The sequence below is a fragment of the Pithys albifrons genome, chromosome 2 (assembly GCF_047495875.1).
Source record: "Pithys albifrons albifrons isolate INPA30051 chromosome 2, PitAlb_v1, whole genome shotgun sequence".
In the NCBI taxonomy this organism is placed as follows: Eukaryota; Metazoa; Chordata; class Aves; order Passeriformes; family Thamnophilidae; genus Pithys; species Pithys albifrons.
The window spans coordinates 102,432,047-102,456,523 of NC_092459.1; the positions used below are offsets into that span (position 1 = coordinate 102,432,047).

Below are 24,477 nucleotides of genomic sequence, written 5' to 3' on the forward strand. Positions count from 1 at the left end.
AGCACCCCAGAACTCACTGCGTCCCAACACCAAGACCATTTCATGGGTGTGGGTCAGCTGAAATATAAACCCAGAGATTTCTTTAAGGGCTATGTGGTACTGAATCACAACTGTGCCATGTCTAACATCAGCAGACCAAGAGGAATGGTCTAGACTGTGGACCATTTATGCCTAGACTCAAATGGACATTTATCATCCAACATTTACCATCAGATACCTGCCCAGGAAAATTCGAAGTCGTGGTTATTTCTGGGATCCCTTTCTCACAAGACAAAATAATTTTCCAGATGATTCCCATTGCTATTTGTTTCTTCATAGGCCTGAAATATGCTAAATTTGATATCCAAAAGCCCTTAGATCTATGCCAGTTTCCTTCTACCACAAATGGACTCCAAACAACAAATCCTTTCCCCCACAGCTGTGTGGTATGATGGAGGATTCAAGGACAGAGAGGCCCACCTCAACAGGCCTCATTCCACCCTGTCCAGCATGACTGGAAGAGGGACTGTGGACCAAGAGAGTGTTAGTGCAGGAGAAATGGGCTTGGACACAGCACGAGTTGAGCAGCAGCACATCATGGACAAGGCTCAGATCTGAGGTACAGAGATCTGCCTGTCCCTGGATACACGAGTGATGAAACAGCACCTCCTCACACTTGTTCAGTGCTCCAGCTTCATTCTCAAGCAGTTGACTGGTGGCTGTAAACCTTATTTCTGACTTTGTTCCCTCCTCTATTTCAGTAATAAAATCCCTAATGTTATAGTTTTACTGGTGTCTGTGTTTTATGTTACTGTCCTGAGCCTTTAGCCACATGCTGCATGCCCCTGGCATGGCACTCCCTGCAAACTGGGTATCTTTGCGCTTTACTGCCCTGAAGGACCCTGTCCTGTGGTATGCTCAGAGGAGCAATGTCTCACACATGTGGAGAGCCCTGATTTAGCTTGAATTGCAGTCAGTCCCTCCCACTCCATCCCCACACCAGCCTTGCTGTCTAGTTGTGTGTGTGACTGAGCCTGATTCATGCACAAGTGCCCTAAACAGCAGGCTGCTATATATAAAATGGAGGTAATAGTGCTGCTCCTTTTGGTCATGGGCATGGTTTGGGTGGTGGTTGTAATTTTTTAAGTGCAGGCAGGTTGTAAAACGCTGTACCTTGACTGGTAAGGCGGGTGGGTTGCAAGGTCTGCAAGGAGGGGTGAAGTTCTTCCATCTGATCTCTCCAGCCTGTCCTGCTTGGTTTTGTTTCTCTCCCTCTGTGCTGGCATTGGCCATTGTTGAGTGCTTACTTCTCCTGTTTCACCATAAAGGTGCTATTATTGGACATACTTAAGGGAGCTTCATTCCCAAAACTTGGAACCTACACATTTTTTTGTCGCGGTCATCCCTACCAGTCCCTTTTATGGATCTGCCCTTGCATTTATGAGTGTGAGTTGCATTACATCTTCCTACAATTTCTGTAACCAGTCCCTTATGTCTTATAGTTATGTTTTGGTAGAAAGAAGCATCTTGTCCCATGTGGGAAGTGGTTGCTGGCTCTCCATTGTAATACATATTTCTTCAAAGGCACCTGTGAGACTTCCTGGCCAGTGTTTGATACTCTTCCATAGTGCAGGATTCTAGCTGGTGTGCATATAGCACTATTTTCTGAAATCCATGTAAAGAATCAGCATTTCAGATAAGGATGGAATGTGATGTACCTCTGGAAGCAAGACTGCAGAGGATGCTTGTAAGTTAGCCACATACAGAGTCCAGCTGGTGAAGGACTGCACTTGTTCAGTGACATGTCTCTTCACTGACATGGTGGCTGTAAATGTTGCTGTGTTCCTTTCTGTGTATCTCTGGGGCACTGAACACCTGCAATCAGCAAACAGCTTTGTAAGCTACTGATTATTGTTGCTGTTATTAAACATGTTAAAAAGAAGGGGGGAGAAAAAGAGTCAGAGACCTCCCCATCTGAAGTTTAGGTGCTGATAATCCAAAGGACACTGCCTAATCCTTCTCCCCCTTCCCTTCTCTTTTCTTTCAGGCAGTCACATGCTGTTGATTGTAACAACTAGGAAGAGGGAGGGAATTATTAATTATACTAATTATATAGTTAATCAAAAGGAAAATAAAATGTGAACTGTTTTAGTATGATTAAGAATAATTGAATTTTATGCTCTTCAAGCCTTGATTTTTGGGGGCCTTTTGATTTATGCCAGATTTGAAATGAAATCTGGAGGATGATTTATGGAATTAGACTTTGTTCTAGTGCAGTCAGAGACACAAGTGACAGAACTGCTTAAATGAAAACTATGTCCTGAACTCTTGGGCAGACTGGGAGGCAGGTTTAAGGGAAAATCTGCAGCACAGACCAGAGAACACATCCAGCCCAAGGCTCCTAGGAGCAATGGAGGTGTAGCTTTATTATTTATTTTTACCATGAAAAGTGCCTATGAGAGTGTGGATGTGGAATGTTACCATGACTTTTCCCATGGGACAGATAAAGCTCAGTGTATGTTAACTCCATCTTCAGTATTTCCTTCATTCTGATACAAATTTGATTCCTGTCACCAGAGGAAGCCAGTGCATAAAGAATAGGACCTTTTTGCTTGAACTTTGAGATGCCATTCAGTGTAATGGATGAAAACCAAATATGCAGTGCTAGGTTTGCCTTTGACAAAATACAGCCAATCTTTTCTCTGCTTTATTTTTTTTTCTGCCTGCAGCCAAAGTGTAGTTAGTTGTCTATGCTGATGATAAAAGTCCTGGAGAGAGGGAGAAACACAGAATTATTGTGTTTTGCCCTGAATAATTCAGAGAGGATTCTTTTCATTATGTTATATTATATTGCTTTCATGCACATAGTGAACCTGCTGACTTCAGTTGCTTTGGAAAGCAGGCTCTCACCTGTGTTGTGCCAGAAGTGCTTTCCTGTATCATTGCCACATGTAAGAAAGGCTAAAGCAAGTGATCCCTAGGATCTAAGGTTGGATTAAAGTAATTTAGAATATGCTGCACATGTCCTTCATGACTCTGCTTTATAACATGACAGTTATTACAGCAATATTCGTTTCTCAAGAAAAAGAAATGGGGTATGTTCTTTTCCTGTAACTAACCAAGCTAGAAAGAGAGTCCAGGTAGCCCTTAGCTTGACAGCTGGCATATATCTTGTTTGACCAGCACTTTGAGCTGCACCTTTACCTTCCTGCTGTAGACATACTGTAATAAATGCAGTTACACAAGATAGCTGTAGTACTTGAAATAAACACTCCAGTAAAATTCCTGCAGCAGAGAGCTCTGGAAAGGGGGCTTGCACACAGGGCAGCATCTCTGCCTTATCTACACTGGGTCCTTCCAGTTCTTAATTTTCTGTGAGTGTAAGAAATGCATTTTTAAGGGAAAACTGAGATTCTTCCAAACAGTATGAATTTAGCAACAAAACCCTAAGTTTGTAACATTCTTCTCTCAGCCAGAAGCTGGAAGGATGTGGTAAATCTTGCATAAATTGATTTGTAAAACTGCAGTGACTATGAAAAAGTGTGCTGAGGTAGAAAAAATGAGTAAGGGGACACCTTATGTCCAAGTAGCAAAATATTATAGATAAAATAATCTTATATCATGAAAACTGGTTTGTATGCATAAAAAGCAGAGCTGTCCTCTCTCGCAAGGAGATGAACCTGACATTTTAAGCAAAGAAAAGATAATTCACTGATGATCTGGTCGTTTTCTTTTTTTCCCCAAGGTTCAGATCATCCACACAGCCTGTCTTACAAATTGGAGCTTGGATCAGATCAGGAAATACCATCTGACTGGTATCCATTTGCTACTGTCCAGTTTGTTGTTCATGATACCCATGCCTCAGGAACAGAAGTCAAGTCCCTGGGACTAGAGAGTGATCTACAGCCCCAGAAACATGTTGTTCAGAAAGCTTTTTACAATTGCCAGGTATTTTCGGGGCTATGCTTTCCATGCTTTCCTTCTCTTCTTCCTCTCCACTCCCCCATACAGTATTTGAGAAGCAAATGTGCTTTGTATTCTAAACATATCTTGCATGTTCTTTTGATAATGACTTTGAGGAAAAGAATGATTAAATAGTAATTCCTTCTCTGTTCAAAGATGATGCTGAAAAACAACTGTGAATGCAGCTTTGTTTTTCCTCAGTTGAGCTATTTTTGGGAGTTGTGGTTTTGAAATCTGTTGGGTCTGGAAATGTTTTGGTTCCGTGTCAAAGGTTTTTTTTCATGTCATTGCTGCAGTTCACACTTTCAGTGTCTTATTATTTGCTAATTCTACCTGGTTCTTTTTGTTTTCTATCTACAGGTCGAAATTGAAAAGAAGTGGATTAGGCTTGATGGAGAAGACCCAGATAAGGCTGGCAACTGCCTAATGCAGTAAAAGAGGACAGGAGGCACCGTCATAGGATATTAGTAGGAATCATTTTACATAGGAAATTCTATTGTTAGAAGAAGCGTAGTGACCTAGTTTAGAATCAACATGGTCATTGAATTTTTTTAGTGCTTATGGGTTTGATTCTACAAATCAGTACTCATTTGACTGGCCTGCATTCAAGTAAACTTCCTGTCATGGGAATACTGGTATGAGTAAGCTCTCCTTGTAAAGAGCTGCAGGATGTGAACATTTAATTGACTGATTGTAATATATTATTTTCCTGTTGTGCATCTATGAGTTGGGAATGATCTCATACTCCATATTGAAAACTAATGGCACTACTCAAAGAGTTCATGTCACTTGGACATGTAATATTTGGTAATGAAATCTTCCAGAGCGCTTATGTGCAGACCAGCAACTATGTAAGGTCCAGCAGGACCATTTACATTTTTAAGTGCTGTTTGAAAACTCAAGTCCCTCATGTTTCTGCTCCCCTTGATGTATGTGAACAGAACAAGTCAAAACACTATTCCTGACAAGAGCATTAATTAATGAGTTGTAAACTGGGTGATTTCATTCGTAAAATGAGAAAAGTTCCTCTGTAATAATATTCCTCATTTTTCTGTGGCTGTGACTGTTTCCTCCTCATCACTTCATAGGTTCACTAGTGGTAATCTCATGGGCAAAAAACCATACAGCAGATGTGATTGCAATTTCTGTGCCACTATTAGACAATTCTTTTTCACTACTGTAGCAAGTGAGATAAGGGATGGATCCTCAGCGAGCGTAAATCAGTCCAGGCTCATTTTATTTGATGAGGCTTTAAGAATGTACACCAGAGGATGTTTTCCCCCACAAGCAGAGGGAAAGGCTGGTTGCTGCTGTTTTCTCTGAGTCTCCTTTAGGATGCAAGTTCCAGATGTTGGTTTGGAAACTGCAGAAGTTGTGGCTTTGAGTAACGTTTAAGACAGTCTTTTTCATACATAGAAAGGGAGATGTTTTCATGCTACTTGCTCTGAAGGCATTTTCCATGGGGAAATAATGCAGGAATGGACTGTCACAAGAGACATGAAGCTGTGATGCTTCATCAGCTAGTGTGTTAAATGTGTTTTCAACAAATGATTGGCACTTAGGAAAGGTTCTAATACTTCCCCTCAGCTGTTATTCCCTTGGTCATTTTCTGCAGGCTGATAAATTAAAAAAATGCTCCTGATAATTTTTTGGCTGCAGTTTTCCTAAAACTATCCTTACATCAAATTGTAATTAGTGGAGAACAAAAATATAGTAATGCACTGCCTCACTTTATATATTGTGCAGCTTGTAACTGTTTATATGAACACTATGTAAAAATAGAGACAAATCTTATTCCCCAAAAGTAGAAATATGTGGGATACGTACTGAGAAAATTACCAGTCTGAGAAAACAGAAGGCCATAATATGAACCTAGTTCATCACAATAAACTTTTCCCCCCATTCAGAAGCTGAGAATGAAATGGGTAATAGATTTTATAGTAAGTCCTGAGGGCAGGTTTTTTATGGGTATTGCATTGCCAAAGCCCCAGATAGACTATTACGGTATTTGGGCTTCTCTATATATCCCTTTTTATTAGCAGATTATATTGTTATAAATCTAAGCAAGCATTGGAGTATAGTAGTGATCCAAATAATGACTCAGCTGTTGCATCCTCCATCTATATTTTGACTTGAGAAGCCATTAGCACCTTCAAGTCATGTTTGGTGTGTTTTATTAATATTTAATTTTGGTTTACATACTGCTCAGCTGAACTAAGGGGCATAGAGTGTGGCAGGGCAGTGTTTATACTTAGCACCATGGCAACATCTGCAGTTTGCTGAAGTCCATGGTTATACTAGAGCTACAGTAGAGGAAGCAAAGTATGTGCTGCAAATACCTGTGCAAACCTTTGTCTGAGGCTGACTTGTTTTGATTTCCATTAATACATCTAATTCACTAAACCTATTAACAGTGCTTACTCTCGAACGCCTGTCTTGCTTACCTGGCCACTACTTTTTGTTTTAGTTTTTTAAGAAGGAGGAAATCTTTCACCTTAGGATCTCCATTTGCAGCACTCATCTCCTGGGCATTTGGTACCTGGTGGTGTTACAGATCCTGCAGAAGCGATGGCTGCTTTTCTTCTCTCAGGTGTCTGCTGTGTCTCAGGATGTGTTTAAGAAGTCTGTGTAGTGTGACCCTTCAAGATATGAGCTACTGTTTTGAGTGAGTAGCCTAAATGATGAACGACCACCTTCCAAGTCATCATTCTGCTAGTGAATCTGTATTGTACCTGGTATGGTGCAAATGGTCATTCAGACTTACTGATCTCATTAACATAAAAAGGTCAAGCTACAGCTTTATATATGTTGCAAACACTTGGATTTCCATCTGAGGCTTGCAAGACTTGCCATTAACTTTAATTGGAATTTGATCAGGATCACAGGGATTTAATTCCAGAGAAATATTGCTACACTGAAAAAAAGTTATTCTGTTTAATACATGGTTTTCAGTTTAAACCTAATGATTAGTGCAGCCTAAGGTTGAGTAATTGCCCTGTTCAGTAGCAAACTGATGTCTATATGCCTTCATGTCAGAATATTTAAAAATAGGCTGCAGTTTAAAGAAGAAAGTTTGTGTTGTCTGACTTTTTCTCCCCCCATCAAATTCTAACTTCCTATTCTATTGCAACATGCCAAAGCAGAAACACCCTGGCTTCCCTTTTTTTCTGCATTGTCTGGTGCCCTTGAGTATAACCTAGTGAGCAAATATTCTCATTTGCTAACGTTTTTCCATGAACATGACAGCAGCTGATAGCGAATAAACATACGAGCTTTGATTCTTTAGAAATCTGGGCTATAAGCAGTCTAACTGTAATTTTGGGAAGGGAATGGAGATGAAGAACAGTTGCTATAAGCTGTTGTGATGATCAGTGTCCAGCCGGCAGAAGGACTGGAGCTTTAAATAACTCATGAGGTACATTGGCATCATGTGAGAAAACAGGTTTCAGGTGTATCTGATCTCTGCTTCCCACAGAGAGCGCCTGCAGTCACTGAAATGCTTCCAGCTGTTTGGGTCACTTAAGATGCAGACATTTCGCTAACATTTACTATGGGGCAGTGTTTAGATATTTTCTGTGTTTTCTTCACAGAAGACTGGCAAGGTTTGTGATACTATGTTTTTAATACAGAAATCAATGAGAACAGCTATTTTTATAGTGTGTTTGCCTTAACTACAAAGTGTTGTATTTGCTGAAACCGACAAACCTTATCTTTGCATTTATCTTTCTCATACTAAATGCATTACTGTAGGTAAATGGTACTTGATGTAATTTTGGATTCAAACACCCATTGAAGTCAATGGAAGTCTTTAAACTGACAAAATGGGAACTGCATCAAAGACTCTAAGAATAAAGGAGAGGCAAAAATAAAAGAAGAAAGGAATAGTGGTAATAGGCTGTAGAAGATTTTTGATGTTAGTAAGTAAGCACCCTGCTATGCCTGCTTATTCCAACCAGAAAAGGGCACAAAAGATAGGAAAAGAGGTGTTACTAGGTGTCAGAGCTGAAGCTTTGCAGTGATTGGGAAGAATAGTCCAGTTGCCCGTGTAGCAGCTCTTGAGAAATGAGGATGATGATGCACTCCATTGAACTTGATGCCAAGCCACTGTCATCCTTATGCTCCTTGCTTTTTTTCCCCCTCCAGATTCTGTATTAATTGTGCAAAAATACTTTAAATCTGAAGACATGTTTTCACTTGTTACTTTTGGTTGTGTTTATTTTACCTGACAGACTTCTTAGCTGCAGTATTGGTGTCCATACTTTTATTTTGCATTTGTCTTTTTGTTAACTAAACACAGTAACTACCTGCTGCAGTTAGTAGTTCTTAGCAATAATTTTGATAACTTTGAAGCAGTGCTGTTACTTTTAATGGAAACTATAATTTTATTAGGGTCTTTTTGTCAATATACGTACAAACAGATCATGCTGATAATCTTGTAATAACATTTTGTAGATTGCATATTGATTAAAAAAATAAAGTTGTATTTAAAACTAGCGGTATCTTGTCCCTTCACTAGAAATTTATCAAGCTGGTTTTACATTTACTATAATTAACTGGTTGATCCCAGTCATTGGGTATTGCAGTTTATTAGAAAGAACAGTTCTTCTCTGTGAGTGGGGAAGATCACTCCTCATATTAGATAAAGCTAGTTGCAGAAAGCTTAACAATGCACTATATTCCATTGATCATAGAATAATTTGGGTTGGAAGGGACTTTGAAGATCATCTATTATGGGCAGGGACACCTTCCACTGGATCAGGTACCTCAATGCCCCATCCAACCTGGCCTTGAACATTTCCAGGGATGGGGCATCCACAACTTCTCTGGGAAACCTGTTCCACTGCCTCACCACCCTCACAGTAAAGAATTTCTTACTAATATCTAATCCAAACCTCCCATCTTTCAATTTATAAAGCCATTCCCCCTTGTCCTGTCACTACATGCCCTTGTTACAAGTCCCTCTCCAGTTTTCTTATAGCCCCCTTTAGGTACTGGAAAGTGCTATAAGGTCTCCCTGGAGCCTTCTATTCTCCAGGCTGAACAAACCCACTCTCTCTGTCTTCACAGGAGAGGTGCTTCAGCACTATGATCCTCTCTGTGGCCCTCCTCCAAACTTGCTCCAGCAGGTCCATATCCTTCTTATGCTGGGGGTCCCAGAGCTGGATGCAGTACTCCAGATGGGGTCTCATTGATGATTGCTTATAGCAGCCCCATTTCCTGCCTCATTTGCATAGCAGTAGTAACCCAGAGAATACCAGTATTTTTTCTTAAGACTGCTCCCTCTGGTCTCTGGGAAATTTGAGTATAATGTAGCGACAACTGTTGAAGTCTTTCACAAATTTCAAAGCCTGTTCTTGAAATGAGCTGTTACTAGGGAAACTGTGAAACCTCTGTGGGGAAATATGGCAGGTTTGTGAGGCAGCATTCAAAGAATGGGTTTAAAGAATAAAATAACCATGCCACTTGTCCTATGCTGCTGTGCCTGTAGCAAAGCAGCCAGCTATTCTGGGAAACTCTAGGAAATAGTGTTAACATCCATTCTCACTTCAGTGGTCTTCTATCCTTCAATGAGCACCTGCAAATGGAAAGCAGGTGTCTAGCAAAAGTAGTCCCCTTACAGAACTTAAACATTTTGCAATGTTTAAAAGTATCAGTGCACAATATGATCCAGGTACATGAAAAAGTGAGATGACAAATTGCTAGAACACAAATGAAAACACAAAAACATTTATTTTGGGACAGCTTCCTAGTATTTGCTATTTTATAGCACTGTTCTTCCCTTAGTAAAAGCAACCTTTAATTTTTTACAATAACAGTCATAGCATGTTGTAAGTTGTGCTCACACTCCCTGTTGGAGCCTTACTGATAAAAATAAAGCACTGGCTCAAATTCTGTTTTGCCATCCCAAACCCCAGTGTGATTAGGTTTTTCTGGTTGTGGGTGAGTGTAGTCTAGTGTTACATTGCATTGTGCTGACCTTTTGGGTTTAACATGGAATAACTTTCACTTCCATTTCCATTTTCAACAGTAAAAGTCCAAGGGGAAAAAAGCAGCAGTGGGGATGTGCTAGGAGTAGAAGAGACCTCTGATGAGTGACAAGCAGTTGTAAGAGAGAGGAAGCAGGGACTGAGCAGGCAGCTGGCAGAAGGAATGGGCAGCAGGCAGAGCTTGTTTGCAAGGGCTAAGGAGAACTGATGCCTCTCTAAGTCAAGTTGAAAAGCTTAACTGTAAGAGGGACTGAAACAGAAAAGAGGTGAAGAAGCCACATAGAGAAGTGCTTTCAAGGGAAGGTATTGAGAACAAAGTTGTGAGTAGCTGCGGGGAGTGGAGGAAAATGAACTGAATGATCTCCTGGGGTGGGGAGGAGGAGCTGAAGCAGCTGAAGAAGGGAGCAGGGGCATGGGCAGAGCCACTGAAGACACAGCAGGTGGTTGTGGGACTCATGTGGCACAGTGAGAGGTGTCCTACCTGAACAAGCCATGCTGGCACTGCTTGTGGTGTGCCGGAGCTCAGGTCAGCACTGTGCCATGTAGCTGGCCCTGCATTCATCAAGTATATGCTGCCATTGTGCATCAAGCAGAACTTGCTCCCCCTTGAGAATCCCTATGACACATCTGCACAGCTGCTGGCAATGGTGACTTGTCTTCCTGCACAGGGCAATCTTGCTTATACAAGGGAAAACACATGGTCATGCCATATGGGGTGCAATGAAAATATCAAACAAAACCCAGCAGTGAAACAGGGAGAATTTAATCTAAGAACTTAGGCATTAGCCTGGTTATACCCAGGGGTAAGCTACCACTGTAACTTTCTTGGACTGCTGTCTAGGGAGAGACTGTCATCTGTCAAGTCATCTGTACTGTGGAGTAGATTCTACAGTCTAAGTAATGATACCAGGATTTAGATGACAGTTCATCCAAAATGAAGGGAGCCATGCACTGCTTGGAGAGAAAAAGGGAAAGGTTGTTACAGCCACCTTCATGGAAAAGCCATTACTGAGTATCTTTGCTGTTAATTGTGTCATTATAATGTCAAAAGTAGGGTGCTGAAGATCTGCTTTGGGTAGATACACACGAAAGTAGAGCTGCGGGGAAAAGATGAAAAAAACAAAGAAGAATGAAAAAGTGTGTACATTTAAGTATTGGGATAGCAGGAGTCCATCCACATTTGCTCAGAAAAGGAATCTCTGGAATATGATCTTGGGCACATAAATGCTACCCACTCCCAATATTGGCAATGCAGGTTAGTCTCCATATATCTGAGTTACTCTTTTGTAGAGTTAAATTGGTATCTATTAGGCAGTACAAAGGAGAGCCTGACTGCTAACCTGTGCTTCAGCCTGTCTCTCCAAGTCACTTGCTGCATGATTTTAGTTGGTTGGTTGGTATTGTAAACCCCACTGGTGGTGAAAGGGGCTGATGTGCTCACTCAGCTTTATTCCACTAGAAATTACCAAATGCCAAGTTAGACAGAGCAAACTGACCTTGACAAAGACATGCTGCTCTGCTCTTAATTAACCTCACGTTAAAAGTGCTAGACTTTTGAAACAGTCTCCTCCACTCTGAACTTCAGCAGCTAATTCAAATAAGGAGAAACGATGTCTCTGACATTTACTCTCCCGCTGCACTTTGCCTCCGAGTGGTTCTGCACATCTCTGGAAGCTAGTCCCTTCCCACTATAGCCAGGGAACCCAGGAGCAGGTAAGCAGCAATTGCAGACAGGTGAGGAAGGACTGGGATTTCAACCATTGGTGAAGGAGGGTAAAACTGGATTGGCAGGGAAGGGACTCAAGAGAGCGATAAAGGCAAAGGCAGTGGACAAAAAAGGACGGAGCTGGGACTGTGCCTTTTCTTGGGGACACAGGGCAGGAGGTTGGGGTCTCTCTGGGGAAAAAGGGTGGTATAAACCTTTGTATGTCACATCCAGGGAAACAAGGCAGACAGCAAAGGAGGTGAGGGAACAGGGGGTGAGCACTGAGCTGGACAGCAGCAGGAGTGTGATAGAAAACAGGAATGACAATAAGGACAGTGAAATGACTGGTGGCTGCTATTTCCCTTTGAGACTTTCTCTCCACATAAGGCATATCTATTTAGGAGACGCAAGGCTTATTTCACCCTTAATTAGGCTTACTCATACCACACAAGTCTCTGGGCTTACTGAGCAGCTGAGATATACAGTACTGTTCAGTATATTCAATCCATCAGACTGCCATTTTTATATAGCAGTTTGTACAGGTCAGAGCCCTTCATAAGCCACCCAATGTCCTGAAAATTTGTCATTAAATTGAATTAAGAGACAGGTCTTTCTGTAGTTCTTCTGATAAAGTGGTTTAAATTGGGTGAAAAAAGAGGCTCTTGAAGACACAGGAGTCACACATGATAAATGAAAAAGGAACAAATCACAGGTCCTGGTGTTATCTGTCTCAGAAGCCTGAGGGTAATGATGGAGCTTGTAAAAAAATCATGGTGTTAATAAAACTGGTTATGAGGCTGGAGTGCTGTATATCTATGAGTCAACAGCTGAACAAAAAGGGAGCATGTTAGAGAATATCTTTAAAATGAAATCACAGCTTTGCTCATGTCATGGTATTTCCATGAGGACTGTCTGGATTCTGCAACTGGTTCCTCCTAAGAATGATTATTTTTGCTTGGAAAGAACAGGCAAGATGGTATTTGTAAAAATGCTTTAAGAAAGAATTCTGCAGTCCTGTGGTTGAATGGCTGTGTTCCTCTACAGCAGCAATGCTGGATTTAAACAGGAGAGGGCATTCATGACCAAGTATCTGAGTGTGCTGAGGGCTCTCTGTTTCTGCAGGGAAGATATTTGGAAAAGGTAAATTAAAAAAAAAATGTTCATAATCCAAAATAAATCTTCTCTAGACATCACGTATCAAGAGTAGTATAAATAATTGCAAATTAAAACCTGTCTAGTAAACAAATGTTGGAGGTGTCCTTAAGCAGCACTGTCCCAAATGCTCACAAAACCCCTGAAAAATCAGGAGGGTTTGAACAGCATGCTAATATTTTCGATAGCCCCATTTCTAAAACTCTTGTGAGCTTTAAAGAGACTTCAACGGGGAGAGCTGGGCTGGAAGCTGAACCAAGACTGGTGAAACCTGGATGCTGTTGCCCACTGCCAATTGTGAGCTCGGACAAGATATTTGGTGTGCCTGCGCCTCAGTTTCTTCTCTTGAAAGTAGGGCTAAATGTTAAAAAATTACATAAGCATAAAAATGACGACAGGGTTGCACTTTATACTGCAGGACACTGATAGTAGGTTAAGATCACCATATCAAAGCTAGCCAGTCAGTATGAGTAATGCTATTCACAGATATTTTAAAATTTCTTCCTTGCCCAGAGATGATTGAATTTTTTGCAGTGCATACCAGGCTTTCTCATGCTGCTCACCTGACACTGTTTGCAGTGCTTGGGTGAAAAGACACCTTCTCTAGGCATTTGTAAAAGAAATTATGTAAGGTGTGTTTCTAGATCTCAAATGAAAGCAGTAAGCCCCTTGGTTAGGAGAAAGCACCCTCTACAAACTCCCTATGCAGCTTGGAAAGTTTTATTCCCATTCCCAATTTCTACTTTAGTGATAGCTGTGTATAGTAAGTGGGCCTGTCTGCTGTCTCCTGCATGAAGGGAGCTGACATGTTGACCGTAGCAACAGGATTTTTGTTATTCACAATGCAAAGGGTATAATTTGGAACAGAAGGGTATGCCCACACTACCTTGGGGGAATACAAATAGAGAGCCATGCTGTCCACCTGAAGTGCATGTGAGGATAATTTGCTTTGGTCTTCAAATTTTCCTGTGAACACAGGCAAAGTAACCCAACCACCATCTAAGACAGCTGAGGAGTATTTTGGTTTCAAGCTCCCCAGCTCTCCTTCTTTCTGAAGTTAGACATACAAACTGCTCAAATTCCAAGGCACTTTATAATCCCTAGATAAACAAAAGGTAGAAAATGGGGAGCTCATTTATAAATCTTCTTTCTCCACTTTCACCTTTCTAGAAGCACTGTACAGTATGCTGGCAGGGAGAAGGCTCTGCATCAGGTCTATGCCTGCTGAGGAAGGCAGGACCCAGCTGCAGGATCACCATCTGCAACCTTCAGGGCCCAGCAAGATTCTCAAGGCTGCAGCTCCTTCCTGCTCATAACAGGAAAAAACAGGAGAAGAATAAGGACACTCTTGGTATGCACTAGCCCAGACAGTTTCAAATGAGCACTGTGCTATAAAAAACCCATGTTTGATTATTTTTTTTAAGCAAAACAACATGGGTTTCTTTTTCCTCATGAAGATGCAGGGCATACAGAACAGCTGCATATGCAACTGCTGTTTAATTCAAGACCCAGACAGTGTCATTAAACATATTTTCTGGCAGAGCAAAATTATTTCAATAACAAATTGCATTTGTCTCACTCGTGAAAATGAAACTTAGAATATTATTATGGATGTTGGTTCTTTTATTTTGTAGGTGTTGTTCTGGCTATATAATTAAGGGTCTGTTAGTATTTTCATTATAATATTTTCATTTTTCAGAATAAGTCAGCCTTAAAAATTAAAGCTTAATGAGTGAGTCTCCTTGTCACAAGCCAAACAGCACTGTAACTACATAGCTAACTAAAAAGTAAGAAAGGAAAAAGATTACATTTCTAGGTTCTGAGTCACCAGGGCAACGCAACTGTGGGTGCATAAATACCTAAGTATATATTCTCCTACATGTATGAGATTAATGAACATTTTTCCAGATGAGTAACTGCTAAATTGGTAAATCCCTGTATTAGCATATGAACAGATTGCTGTAAATGTAAGCAATAATTTGAGTAGTTGTACCAGATTGCTGCTACTTAACCGGTAGCTTCAGCTATCCCCCCGTCTAGGAGGTAATCACGACTTCGGGGTTTATGAAAGCAAATTGATACGCTTTTGTATCCAGCTTTCCTCGGAGCATTCTCCCACGACGGGGCTCTCCAGACAAGTCCTCCTTTTCCATCTTTCAAGGGAAGCTTCAGCCTAAAGCTTGGATCCTACTCCGGGCAGCGGCCATGTGTGTGTCTCGGTTTGGCACCCAGCACTCGGCCATGCCCAGCGCCGCAGGAGCTACGGGCGGGGCGCAGAGGGCGGGGCCGGGCCGGGCCGGGCCGTGCCCGCACAGGCTCCGGGCCGGGCACGCAGGGCGGGGCCGGGACAGGCTGGGCCGTGCCCGCAGAGGCTCCGGGCGGGGCGCACCGGGCGGGGCCGTGCTGTGTCTATGGCAACGGCCCCTTAAAGGCGGGCGGGGCCGGGGCGCTGCCGCCGCCGTCATGGCTCAGGCCAGCCCCGTGGTGAGGGGCCGGGCGGGAGAGGGGGGAAAGGGTGGTAATCGCCTCCCTCTCCCTGTGCCCGGCCCAGGGCTTCCCTGGGAAGAGCCTCCTCTCATTCAGTAGCGTGGGAAGCAGCCCTGGGCTGATTTAAAAAGCTTTTTTTTGCTGTTGTTTTTTTTCCTCTCCCTCCACCCCCCCTCCCCCCATCTGTCGGTGTTGAAAATGGCACACTGTGGGCAAAAGAGTTGTGTCAGGGACTGTCGTGAGGCACTGGGGAGCTAGAGGGAGGAAAGGGACGGCTCTCACCCTGCCGCGGGTTGCGTGTTCTCTTGTCTCTGGTGTTGCTTCCATAGCCCCTCAGGGGACAGGAATCCCTGGGAAGCCTTGGAGGCTTCACTTTTTGGCTCACTTTGGGCGTTGCTGCCCCACTGTACACAAGGAAAAGGAGTTTGACAATTCCCGATATGTATGGCCTGGTTCTGGCAAAGCAGTGCCTGCGTGTAAAGGGATAAAGCTGGAGTACAATAATGGCTGCTCTGTACCCATTTTTCTCTAATTTGGAAGCATGTGGTGTTTGAATTTTACGGTTGCTATGTTCAGTTTTTATGTAGCATAATAAATATTTGTACTCTAGTTTGGCAATCCCGGGGAGAGGAATAGGCCCACTGAAAGATTGACATTCAGTTTCTCTTCTGGATTAACAGTGAAGGCAGAACATTTGACCTGTGCTGATCAACAGCTTTTAGTGTAGTGACACAAGAGTAAACTTTTTTCCCTCTTCATCTTCCTAGTATCCTGAAATGTTGCAGGGAGAATTTTTGGCGATTGCTAACCTCAGCTAGGAAATAATATATGAGTATGGTTGTTTTAAAGTAGTGCTATATTGTTTTGATTGCTTTTTCAAAAAGTGTAATGTGTTACTTCTTAGTAACTGTTATTTTAAAAAACCCCAATTTTTTATCAGCTGCACTTTAGAACAACATTAGAGCAGTAAAATATTAATTTGATGTGATAAAAATTGAAAATGAATAACTCAGAATATTCTGTTTCCTAAAATATCTTAGCGTCATCTTTGATTTTGTGTAGGTTATTCTGGTGGTGACAATAATCAAGATTAATGTTTAAATTGTTAAAAGATAATGTCTTACATTTGCATTGAAGTATATGAATCTTAAAGCTCATGTGTGTCTGCTGTTGGGTCTGACCAAAGCATTAGGATTTAATCATCGGTGTGAGGAGAAGAAGGAATAAAATGTTCTGTTGAATTGCTATTGCAATATAAGATGACTGATATGTATTGATAATGGTAATGTTAACATTTCCAAAGCTAAGCCACTATGCAGAATCAGACTGTTTCCACAAAGAAAAGATAAATAAATTTGTGTTATTTTTTGTAAGTTCCTTATATTCTGCTCCTCATAGAACTGGCATATCTGATTTTTAATAGCTTGTATTGTTGGTTGACCTCTAAGTTAAAGGCAGTGATTCTAGAATGATACAAAATGGTTGGGCATGCTTGTTTGAAAATAGAGCACAGCTATTGTTTTCTGTAACGTTTCTAGGATTTTCTTAAGCATTTCTGTAGCCTGACCAAAAATTTGAAGCTCTAATCCAGTATTGTTCTAGGGATGTTATATTTAAATGAATGAGTGGACTTGCAGACCTTTGCATTTGACATTCAGTTTATTAAACTGATCTGTTCCTGCTGTTCAGTTAGGAGCAGTAGTTTAAACAGGGAGATTAGATTTTGTGCTATCTTTTCTAATGACTTAATGCTCATCTTGAAAATATATATATTTTTTTTACTGTAGCAAAACCTGTACAAGTCCATTATTGAAGATGTGATTGATGGTGTGCAGGAACTCTTTGCGGAAGAGGGTGTAGAGGAACAGGTTCTGAAAGACTTGAAGCAGGTTTGTTGGGTTCCCCTGCATAAATAGCAGCTCTGTTTGTTTCTTTTTTTTCTTTTGAAGTGGTGTAGGCATCCATTTCTTTGCCACCCAAAACGTGCAAACTTTTACCTTAACTTAGAGTTACAAGTGTCCTATCAATGATATGTTGGTGGCTGGCAGTCGAAATTCAATAGTGATCACTGTGATGTTTATTGGATAGAATCAGTCAATTTGCTCTTGGAAAAACTAGGAATACCTGATCATTTTAGATGTGGTTTGTTTTTAAAGCTGATATTTGTTAACCTTAATAATAATCTTTCTGCAGCTTTGGGAAACCAAGGTGACACAGTCTAAAGCAACAGAAGGCTTCTTCAGACATGGTCACTGTTCTGCACAGGTCACCCTGCAGCTGCCATGCTGTTTTCCCAGTGTTCTGCAGACTTCAACAGGTCAGATGCTGTTGGGCACAGTGGAAACAACTTAAGACTAGTTCAGTAATTCAGGGATATTTTTTGAAGACTTGCAATAATCTTGGTTTGTGGTGCTTATGTATATATATGGCATGATGTGGAACAGTAATTTGAAAGCAGAATTTGATCAATAAAGGATGAATTAAACTTTGTAAGCTAATGGAATTCTGTCTACATGCTCTTTCTTGATCTCATGCTTATTTCCAGTAGCAAATCATGCAGAGAATTTTAGTGTTCTTGTCTGCAGTCCAAAAGTGTAGCCCTTCAGTTGCAAATTTACCTGTAGGGTTAAGCTTTTGCCTCCCATTTTAATGTGTGTCCTGGTGTGTGCAGAGGTTATATGGCAGGTTTGTGACATGCAGCTCTGCTGTCCTGTTGGAGTTTAATGAGGTTCTCAATTTGTTAAAATATAATCTCTTGCTCAAACAGAAGAGAGGGCTTTTTTGTTTTAATTTGTTAGTTTTTCTAAAAGCAGTGTTCCCGTTGCAGAGAAGTACTTGACTTTCACACAGCCTCTGACATCAGGACCTATTCTTCTCAATTAAGTCCAGCTGACCACTGTGGTATTGTTGTGGTAGAGTGTAATGCTCAGCTAAGACTTACCCCAAAGTGAGAGGGTTGTTAGGACCTTTGCCCACAAAGGATCAAAGCCATGAGATGATTTTAATGAAGATCTATGTTGTAGCACACTTCAGTGTTGGGCAGACACTCTTCATCTGGCTTTTTTTTTTTTTTTACAGTCTTCATAGTTGAATAAATTGTTTTTGGAGGCAGATATTTTATTTATTCCATGTGGTCAAAGGGAATATACTTTTGGGTTTGCATGCTACTGGCAGTCATATTTAATGAGTATTACCTTGTTACTCCTAAGTTTTTAAAGGACAATATTAAGGCAAAAGAATCTGTTAAAGCCAGTGAATCTATTTAGCTTTAAAAATGGGATTGGAATTGCCTTATGTCCAGAGATTTTCAAAGTAGTAAGGGCTACCTAAATTGTTTGCTTTCTGAAGCCCGGAAAAGTTTTTTCCCTTTGGCTTCTTTTTTTCCTTCCACTGAAATCAGTATTAAGTGCTTTTGAAAATCTTGTTCTGCTGTTCCTACTGTTAGCACCACTGGATTTGATCTGGTGCAGAAAAATACTTGCACATTTTCCTCATGTTAGCAAGGCTATACCCGTGCTCACTTAGTTGTTGGTCTAATGAGTATGAGTTGAAGTTTGCTTTAGTTTCAGATGTGCTTGTAAATTATTGAAAGATAACTGTGTTCAGGAAATGAATGTTTTTTTGTAAAGTGACTTTTGTTTTTTTAATAGCTTCACTTGTCATCCCAGCTGGCAGAGGTTTTCAGCATTTCACAGCAGCAGAACAGGTATGTAGCTGTAGTGATATTTTACTTCAGTTTTGATTATCCTGAACACCTAGATTGTTGTTTATTATTAGGCTTAGAGGGGGAGATTTGTAACACTGCTGCTTTTGTTTGGGTAGTAAAAAAGGATGGGGATCTACCAGCTGGTTTTGCAAGCAGTGCAGCCAGAGGTGTGTTGGAAGATATGGTTGCTTGTATATAGCCTATGGGATGGAAGTCTAGTGGAAATGCACATCTACAGACACTTTAAAAAAATAAAATTACTAGGTGTTAAAATAGTCCATGGTTTGGAAATACTACCACTAGTCAAGCTGGGAGAGCAGCATTATCTATCAGGTGTAGAAATCTTCCAGAAGCAAATGGATTTTACTAGAGTTGATAAGTTCTGAACTCTGGGCATGGAAAAATGTCTTTGAGGAGGGGCTACTAATTGTCAGAACTTGATGAACTTATTGAGTGCCTCCTGACACTATTGGGAAGATGTTTCTGCAACATATGAGTTTCCTGATACTTGAATTTCTCTGAAACAGCTGGTTTGAAAGGGTACCGTATATCCAACTCTGCCTTCCGGGAGGGAAAGAGAATGTGAAATGACTCCATAGGCCTAGGGAAGGAGTCTGTTCTATGTGGAGTAATGCATAAACTGAGGAAAAAGTGGCTCTGAGTGGATAAATAACTTTCTGGGTGGTAGGTACATGGAAGGGGTATGTGAATTGTTCTGTTAACAAACACAGAATATGATAGCTGGAAAGTAGGAAACAATTAGGGCAAATCATTACCCTGTCAATGCAGAATACTCTTCATCTGTCTCAGTCTCAAAAGCATGAAGCAACTTTTCAGTAAAGATGAAAGGCCCTCATTGGTGTTCCATATGGATGTGTTAGGTGTGGCAGTCAGGGCCCCAGGGGGTGAAGTGTGCACTATTTCTTACTAAAGCCATCTCTCATGTATCTAGAGGCCCTCACAAGCCTGTGCAACTCTTGCTCTCCCTTCGGCTGTTGCGTATCCCCTACATGTGCCAGCTGGAGTGACGCTACAGACAGTACCAGGTAAGGTTAAAGAGGACATATAAAATATTACAGTGCACTGTGGAGTTTGAAAGACCATCCCTATAACTGTAGATAAAACAGATGTGAAGTTAAAGGTGGGTTGAGCCACTTACCCTCCTCTTCCTTTGTAGTTTGTGTTCATAATTGCTGCGTGGGGGAAGTAATTGCACTGATTAGTTAGTGTGTCATTTGTGTACTTCTGCAAGATCAACATAGATAATGTTATCTCTTGTATGAGGGACAATATTCCATGTTTTAAAAAGGTAAAGATGCTCCAGTGCTTCAGGAACAAATTGATTTCTTCTTCAAATAAAATACAACCATGCATTAACCTTTTTGCTTACATTCTTTTGCTGATGAAGTTGCTTGTATAAAAATGTGCTTGTGCTGCTTAGGTGTGATCAGTGGAAAGCTTATTTCAGTCATTAAATCTTTCCTCAAACAACTGTTCTTTGAGAACTAATGTCACTAGATAACTATTTCAGGTGTAATTCCTAAGGTTTTGAGACCTATAGATTAGTACCTGTGGCTCTGTGTGTGTAAGCTTATGTGTGAGAAGTAAAATCAAATGGAATTTGGAGCTTGGCTCTGGCATTGTAATTCTAACATTGATAATAATAACTTTAAGGATTCAGTGTTTAGAGTGGTTTTCATACAATGAGAAGGTGTAGAATTTAGGAGTGGTCTTTTTTTTCTTTTTTTTTTTTTTTTAAACTAACCTAGGCAGTTTTTCTAGAAGGGATACCTGAAGGTCCTTAAAGGAATGAATTCTTCTGTAGATACAGAATAGTTCATTATTTCATCTTGTATTTCAAAATTACATAGAAAAAATTCAAAACAGGATTTTTATTGTTTTAAATCTAGTTTGCAATTAATGATTGAAGTTACTGTTATGGGCTATTGTGTAGGCCAAAACCAAAAGGGATGTTACACATGGTGAAACACGATTCAGAAAGCTTCTGAATGCTTAATTTTCAAGTGCTGAAACTGTGCTTGGAGCAAGTTTTGCTTTTTCTCACAGTTTGCCTGAGTGTTTGCTACTGGTTTTTAGTGGTAACAGGTCAGTGGCCTGGATGAACCTGTAGTTTAACCTGCTTGAAACAGTTTTTAACTCTTCTCTTTGTAGGGCAACTTTATAACGTAAATGTGCCTGTTATGGTTACACAGGCCTCAGGAAACAGCAGTATTCTACATCCTCCTATGCAGCAGATAATTCATCCCTTTGGGCAAGCTTCAGTTCTGCAAGCCAGCATTGCTAGTGTTCCACAGGTGAATTCCTGTTGTTACCAGGTAGCTGGTGAAACATTGCAACCCCTGGAGACTGCTGTCCAACAGACATTTGAACCACACACTGTGATAAAAAACACCCTGGTTAACTCTACTACTTTGGTCCAGCAGCCTCCTGCAAGTCAGCAGGAACTTGCAATTAATGCAGTGTTCAATCAGTGTGCAGACTCCACAGAAAACTTCCAGCACGACAATCTTCACACAGCTGTGTTTACTCCAGAATCCTCTGAAGGACTTTTTCTTGATGACTCCTTGGCAAACAACTCAAGCAGTTTACTGCTGCATGTGGAGAGGCAGTTGGACATTGAGCCTTCAGAGCTGGTGCAGCAGGAGGTGTCTGATGATATCATTGACCTGCTTATCACAGGTGAAAGTTTGGATGATAAACCTTTTCTGAAAGGTCAGGGCAGCATTGCCTCCTCTGACAAGGTAATGCCTTTTGTTTCTCAGCTGGTCAAAATACATCTGTTGGAGATGGTTGTTTTAACACATCCATAAGTAACAATTAGAACCTCTAATTTGTAAGACTAAAATTATTTTCATCTTATAATTCATTCTTGAGCTTGTTTAGAAGAGCAGTAACTAACTGCTTATTTTTACATTAAGAATTTATCAAAATTACTGCTAAAATATTGTGCTGGATGAGAATGTCCATCTAAAAATGTGAAGTGTAATGAATAAGTAAAATGTATTTGAGGATGGTAGTTGGTTTGGTTTGGGTTTTTTGGTGACTAAACAGACATGAATGACTCCTTGAGAATTTCCATATAATTCTGGCATATGGGTACTGGTCAGCTGTGGGCAAAATGCTTTTGCAGTATCAGCTGGAATTAGTTTGAGCCTATAATGTATGAACAGCATTTAAGTTGCATTGAGAATTCATTGAGGATGAAAAGTCAGATTTGACACATGAAAATCTGCTGGAAGAAAATTTATTTCCCTGGGAAAAAGTCTTGAAAAAACTCATCTAGAGCTGTGTGAAAAACTAGAATGACTTTAATTAACAAACTGCTTTCCTGACCTTACCTAATTTTTGTTCCAGAAATCTTGAAGATGTTTGAAGTTCAGACTGGCTTGCTAACTCTGAGTTGTACTGCTTATATGTGATTGAGGCAAATTTATTAAATGCAGATTTAATGACAGTAATGCCAAATGTCTGCAAATAGAAAGCATGTTATGTTGCTCATCTGAACTTTGATGGCAGGATGACAAAGACTGTCAATAGTAAGAATGGAAGGTCAAAACAAAGTGTTATTTTCTTGAACTAAAAAGTGTATGTGGATGGGAATTAAGTGCTACAGTAAAGATTTAATGAGAAACTGAAGATGGCTGAAACATTAAAGCCCTTTTACACTCCTGTGAGTGCTCTACTTAGGAATTCTAGCACTTTTATGAACACTTGAAGTGAAATATTTACGGTTTCTCCCAACTTTTTATATCTTATTTAAACAAAGCATTTTTATTGAGTTGAGGGAGAAGGATCAGTTCATCTTGAGTTTTATTTCAAAAATAAAAAATGCTGTTTTGGGGGGCAGAGGAGTAGCTTTTTTTTTTTATTGAAAGTTTTTTTTTGCAATAGAAATTTTAAAGGTCTGCTTGATTGCCTTTTTCTTAGAGTTTGAGTACAAGAGTGTTTAAAGACAAGTCTGAGAATTTTTTTTCTGTATTGCTGAGGAATATTTGACATGGGTTTAATTTAAGGTTAGATGTAATCACAATGTTTTCTAAGGTACTCAGGGTTTACAAGCAGTAGGACTTGAAACTCTTTTAATGCCCTAAAGGGGTTGATTTATTAAACTAAAATCTCAGGCTTTGTGCTGACTGTATCTTTCATTGTACTGTTAATTCACAAGCTGTCTCTGGTCTCTTTTTTCCCTGTCACATGGAACCTACCGAGCAGACGGAATCTAATTTCCGATCAGAGACGGAGATCTGCAGTGACATTGAAGGCATAATCCAGCTAGATGGTACTGGTGATGTTTCTTCCAATAAAGAAATACCACATACAAAAGATAAGAAAGAGAATGAATTCATTGGAATTATTGAATCAGAGGATCTAAAAGTTCTGGATGATGAGGAAGACTATGATGAAGAATGTGACAGTACTTCAAACGTGGAGTCTAGCTGCAGTGGTGGTGATAATGAAGACCTCCAAATAGATGTAGTTGAGGAGGTAATTTACCTTTAAGCCTTGTGAAACACATAACAACAGTTGATGCATCTTGACTGTAGAATTGTTGGATATGGAATAATTCCTGGTTAGTTTAATGCAGGGGATGCACAGTGAAGTTACATGCCTCTGGAGACAGGAGGGACTGCTGAGAAATTACTTGAAAGCTCATTATGAGGAGTGAGGATAAATGAAAGAAATGTTGAAAAATCATTTGTTTATTGGGTTAATTAAAATACTTAATTATCAGAATTGAAGATCTGTTGTAAAACCTTGCCCTCTGTGGAATGGGGTTCTGCTTTTTATTTAGATAAGATATAATTTAAAAATTTGGATTTAAATAAGATATATTCATGTAAGATCAGGATACAAATCTAGCTTTCCTTTCCTTCTGGAGGACCACAGGATGAAACAGAGAACAGTGTGATACAAGTACATATGTTTTCCTTTTTCTTAAAGATGTATGATTTTGTGTCCTGGAGATTTGTACACCAGAGAAGCAACTGGTAGTATTTGGACTACAAATAAACATAAGTTGATCAGTGTTCCAGTTACTGGGATCACCTTTATCAAAATAGCAGTCTTGCTTTTGTGAACTGTGTTTTTGTTTAGGGTGTTCTTTTTTTTGAGAATGCAAGCATGTAAACATGCCTATAAATGAAGTTTGTGCCACATGGTCTTCATATCCTCTATGTCTTGATTTTTTTTTTCCAGAGGTAACCTTTGTTGTTCTTTGGTGTGTTTGATGCCAGGTATATTCAATGCTGTTCTGAAAGAGTATATAAAATAGAATTTTAATCCCTAGGACCCCTTAAACTCTGGTGATGATGTCAGTGAACAGGACATTCCAGACTTGTTTGACACCGACAATGTGATAGTTTGTCAGTATGATAAGGTACAGTAGATACTTTTATCTTTGTTCCTTAATCATTCTAAATAATATCTTCAGCAAATCCATGTCTGTTCTACTGTCAATGCCTTTTAAAGAAAATCTA

At 40.3% G+C, this 24,477-nt stretch overlaps 1 protein-coding gene across 3 annotated transcripts in view; it reads left to right on the forward strand.

Moving 5' to 3' along the window:
* The window catches only part of STON1 (stonin 1), a 44,529-nt gene that overhangs the window by 18,085 nt on the left and 1,967 nt on the right, over positions 1–24,477 (forward strand). For 2 of the 3 annotated variants that reach the window (XM_071580369.1, XM_071580379.1), the window contains exons 3-4: positions 3,725–3,927; positions 4,303–8,429. In XM_071580369.1, the coding sequence (XP_071436470.1) occupies positions 3,725–3,927; positions 4,303–4,377 (278 nt within the window). In that variant the 3' untranslated portion in view covers positions 4,378–8,429. Of the gene's footprint in view, positions 1–3,724; positions 3,928–4,302; positions 8,430–17,060; positions 17,163–17,466; positions 17,591–18,923; positions 18,980–19,931; positions 20,026–21,151; positions 21,742–23,212; positions 23,486–24,287; positions 24,378–24,477 lie in introns of those variants that run through there. The other variant, XM_071580389.1, reaches the window with a different exon arrangement.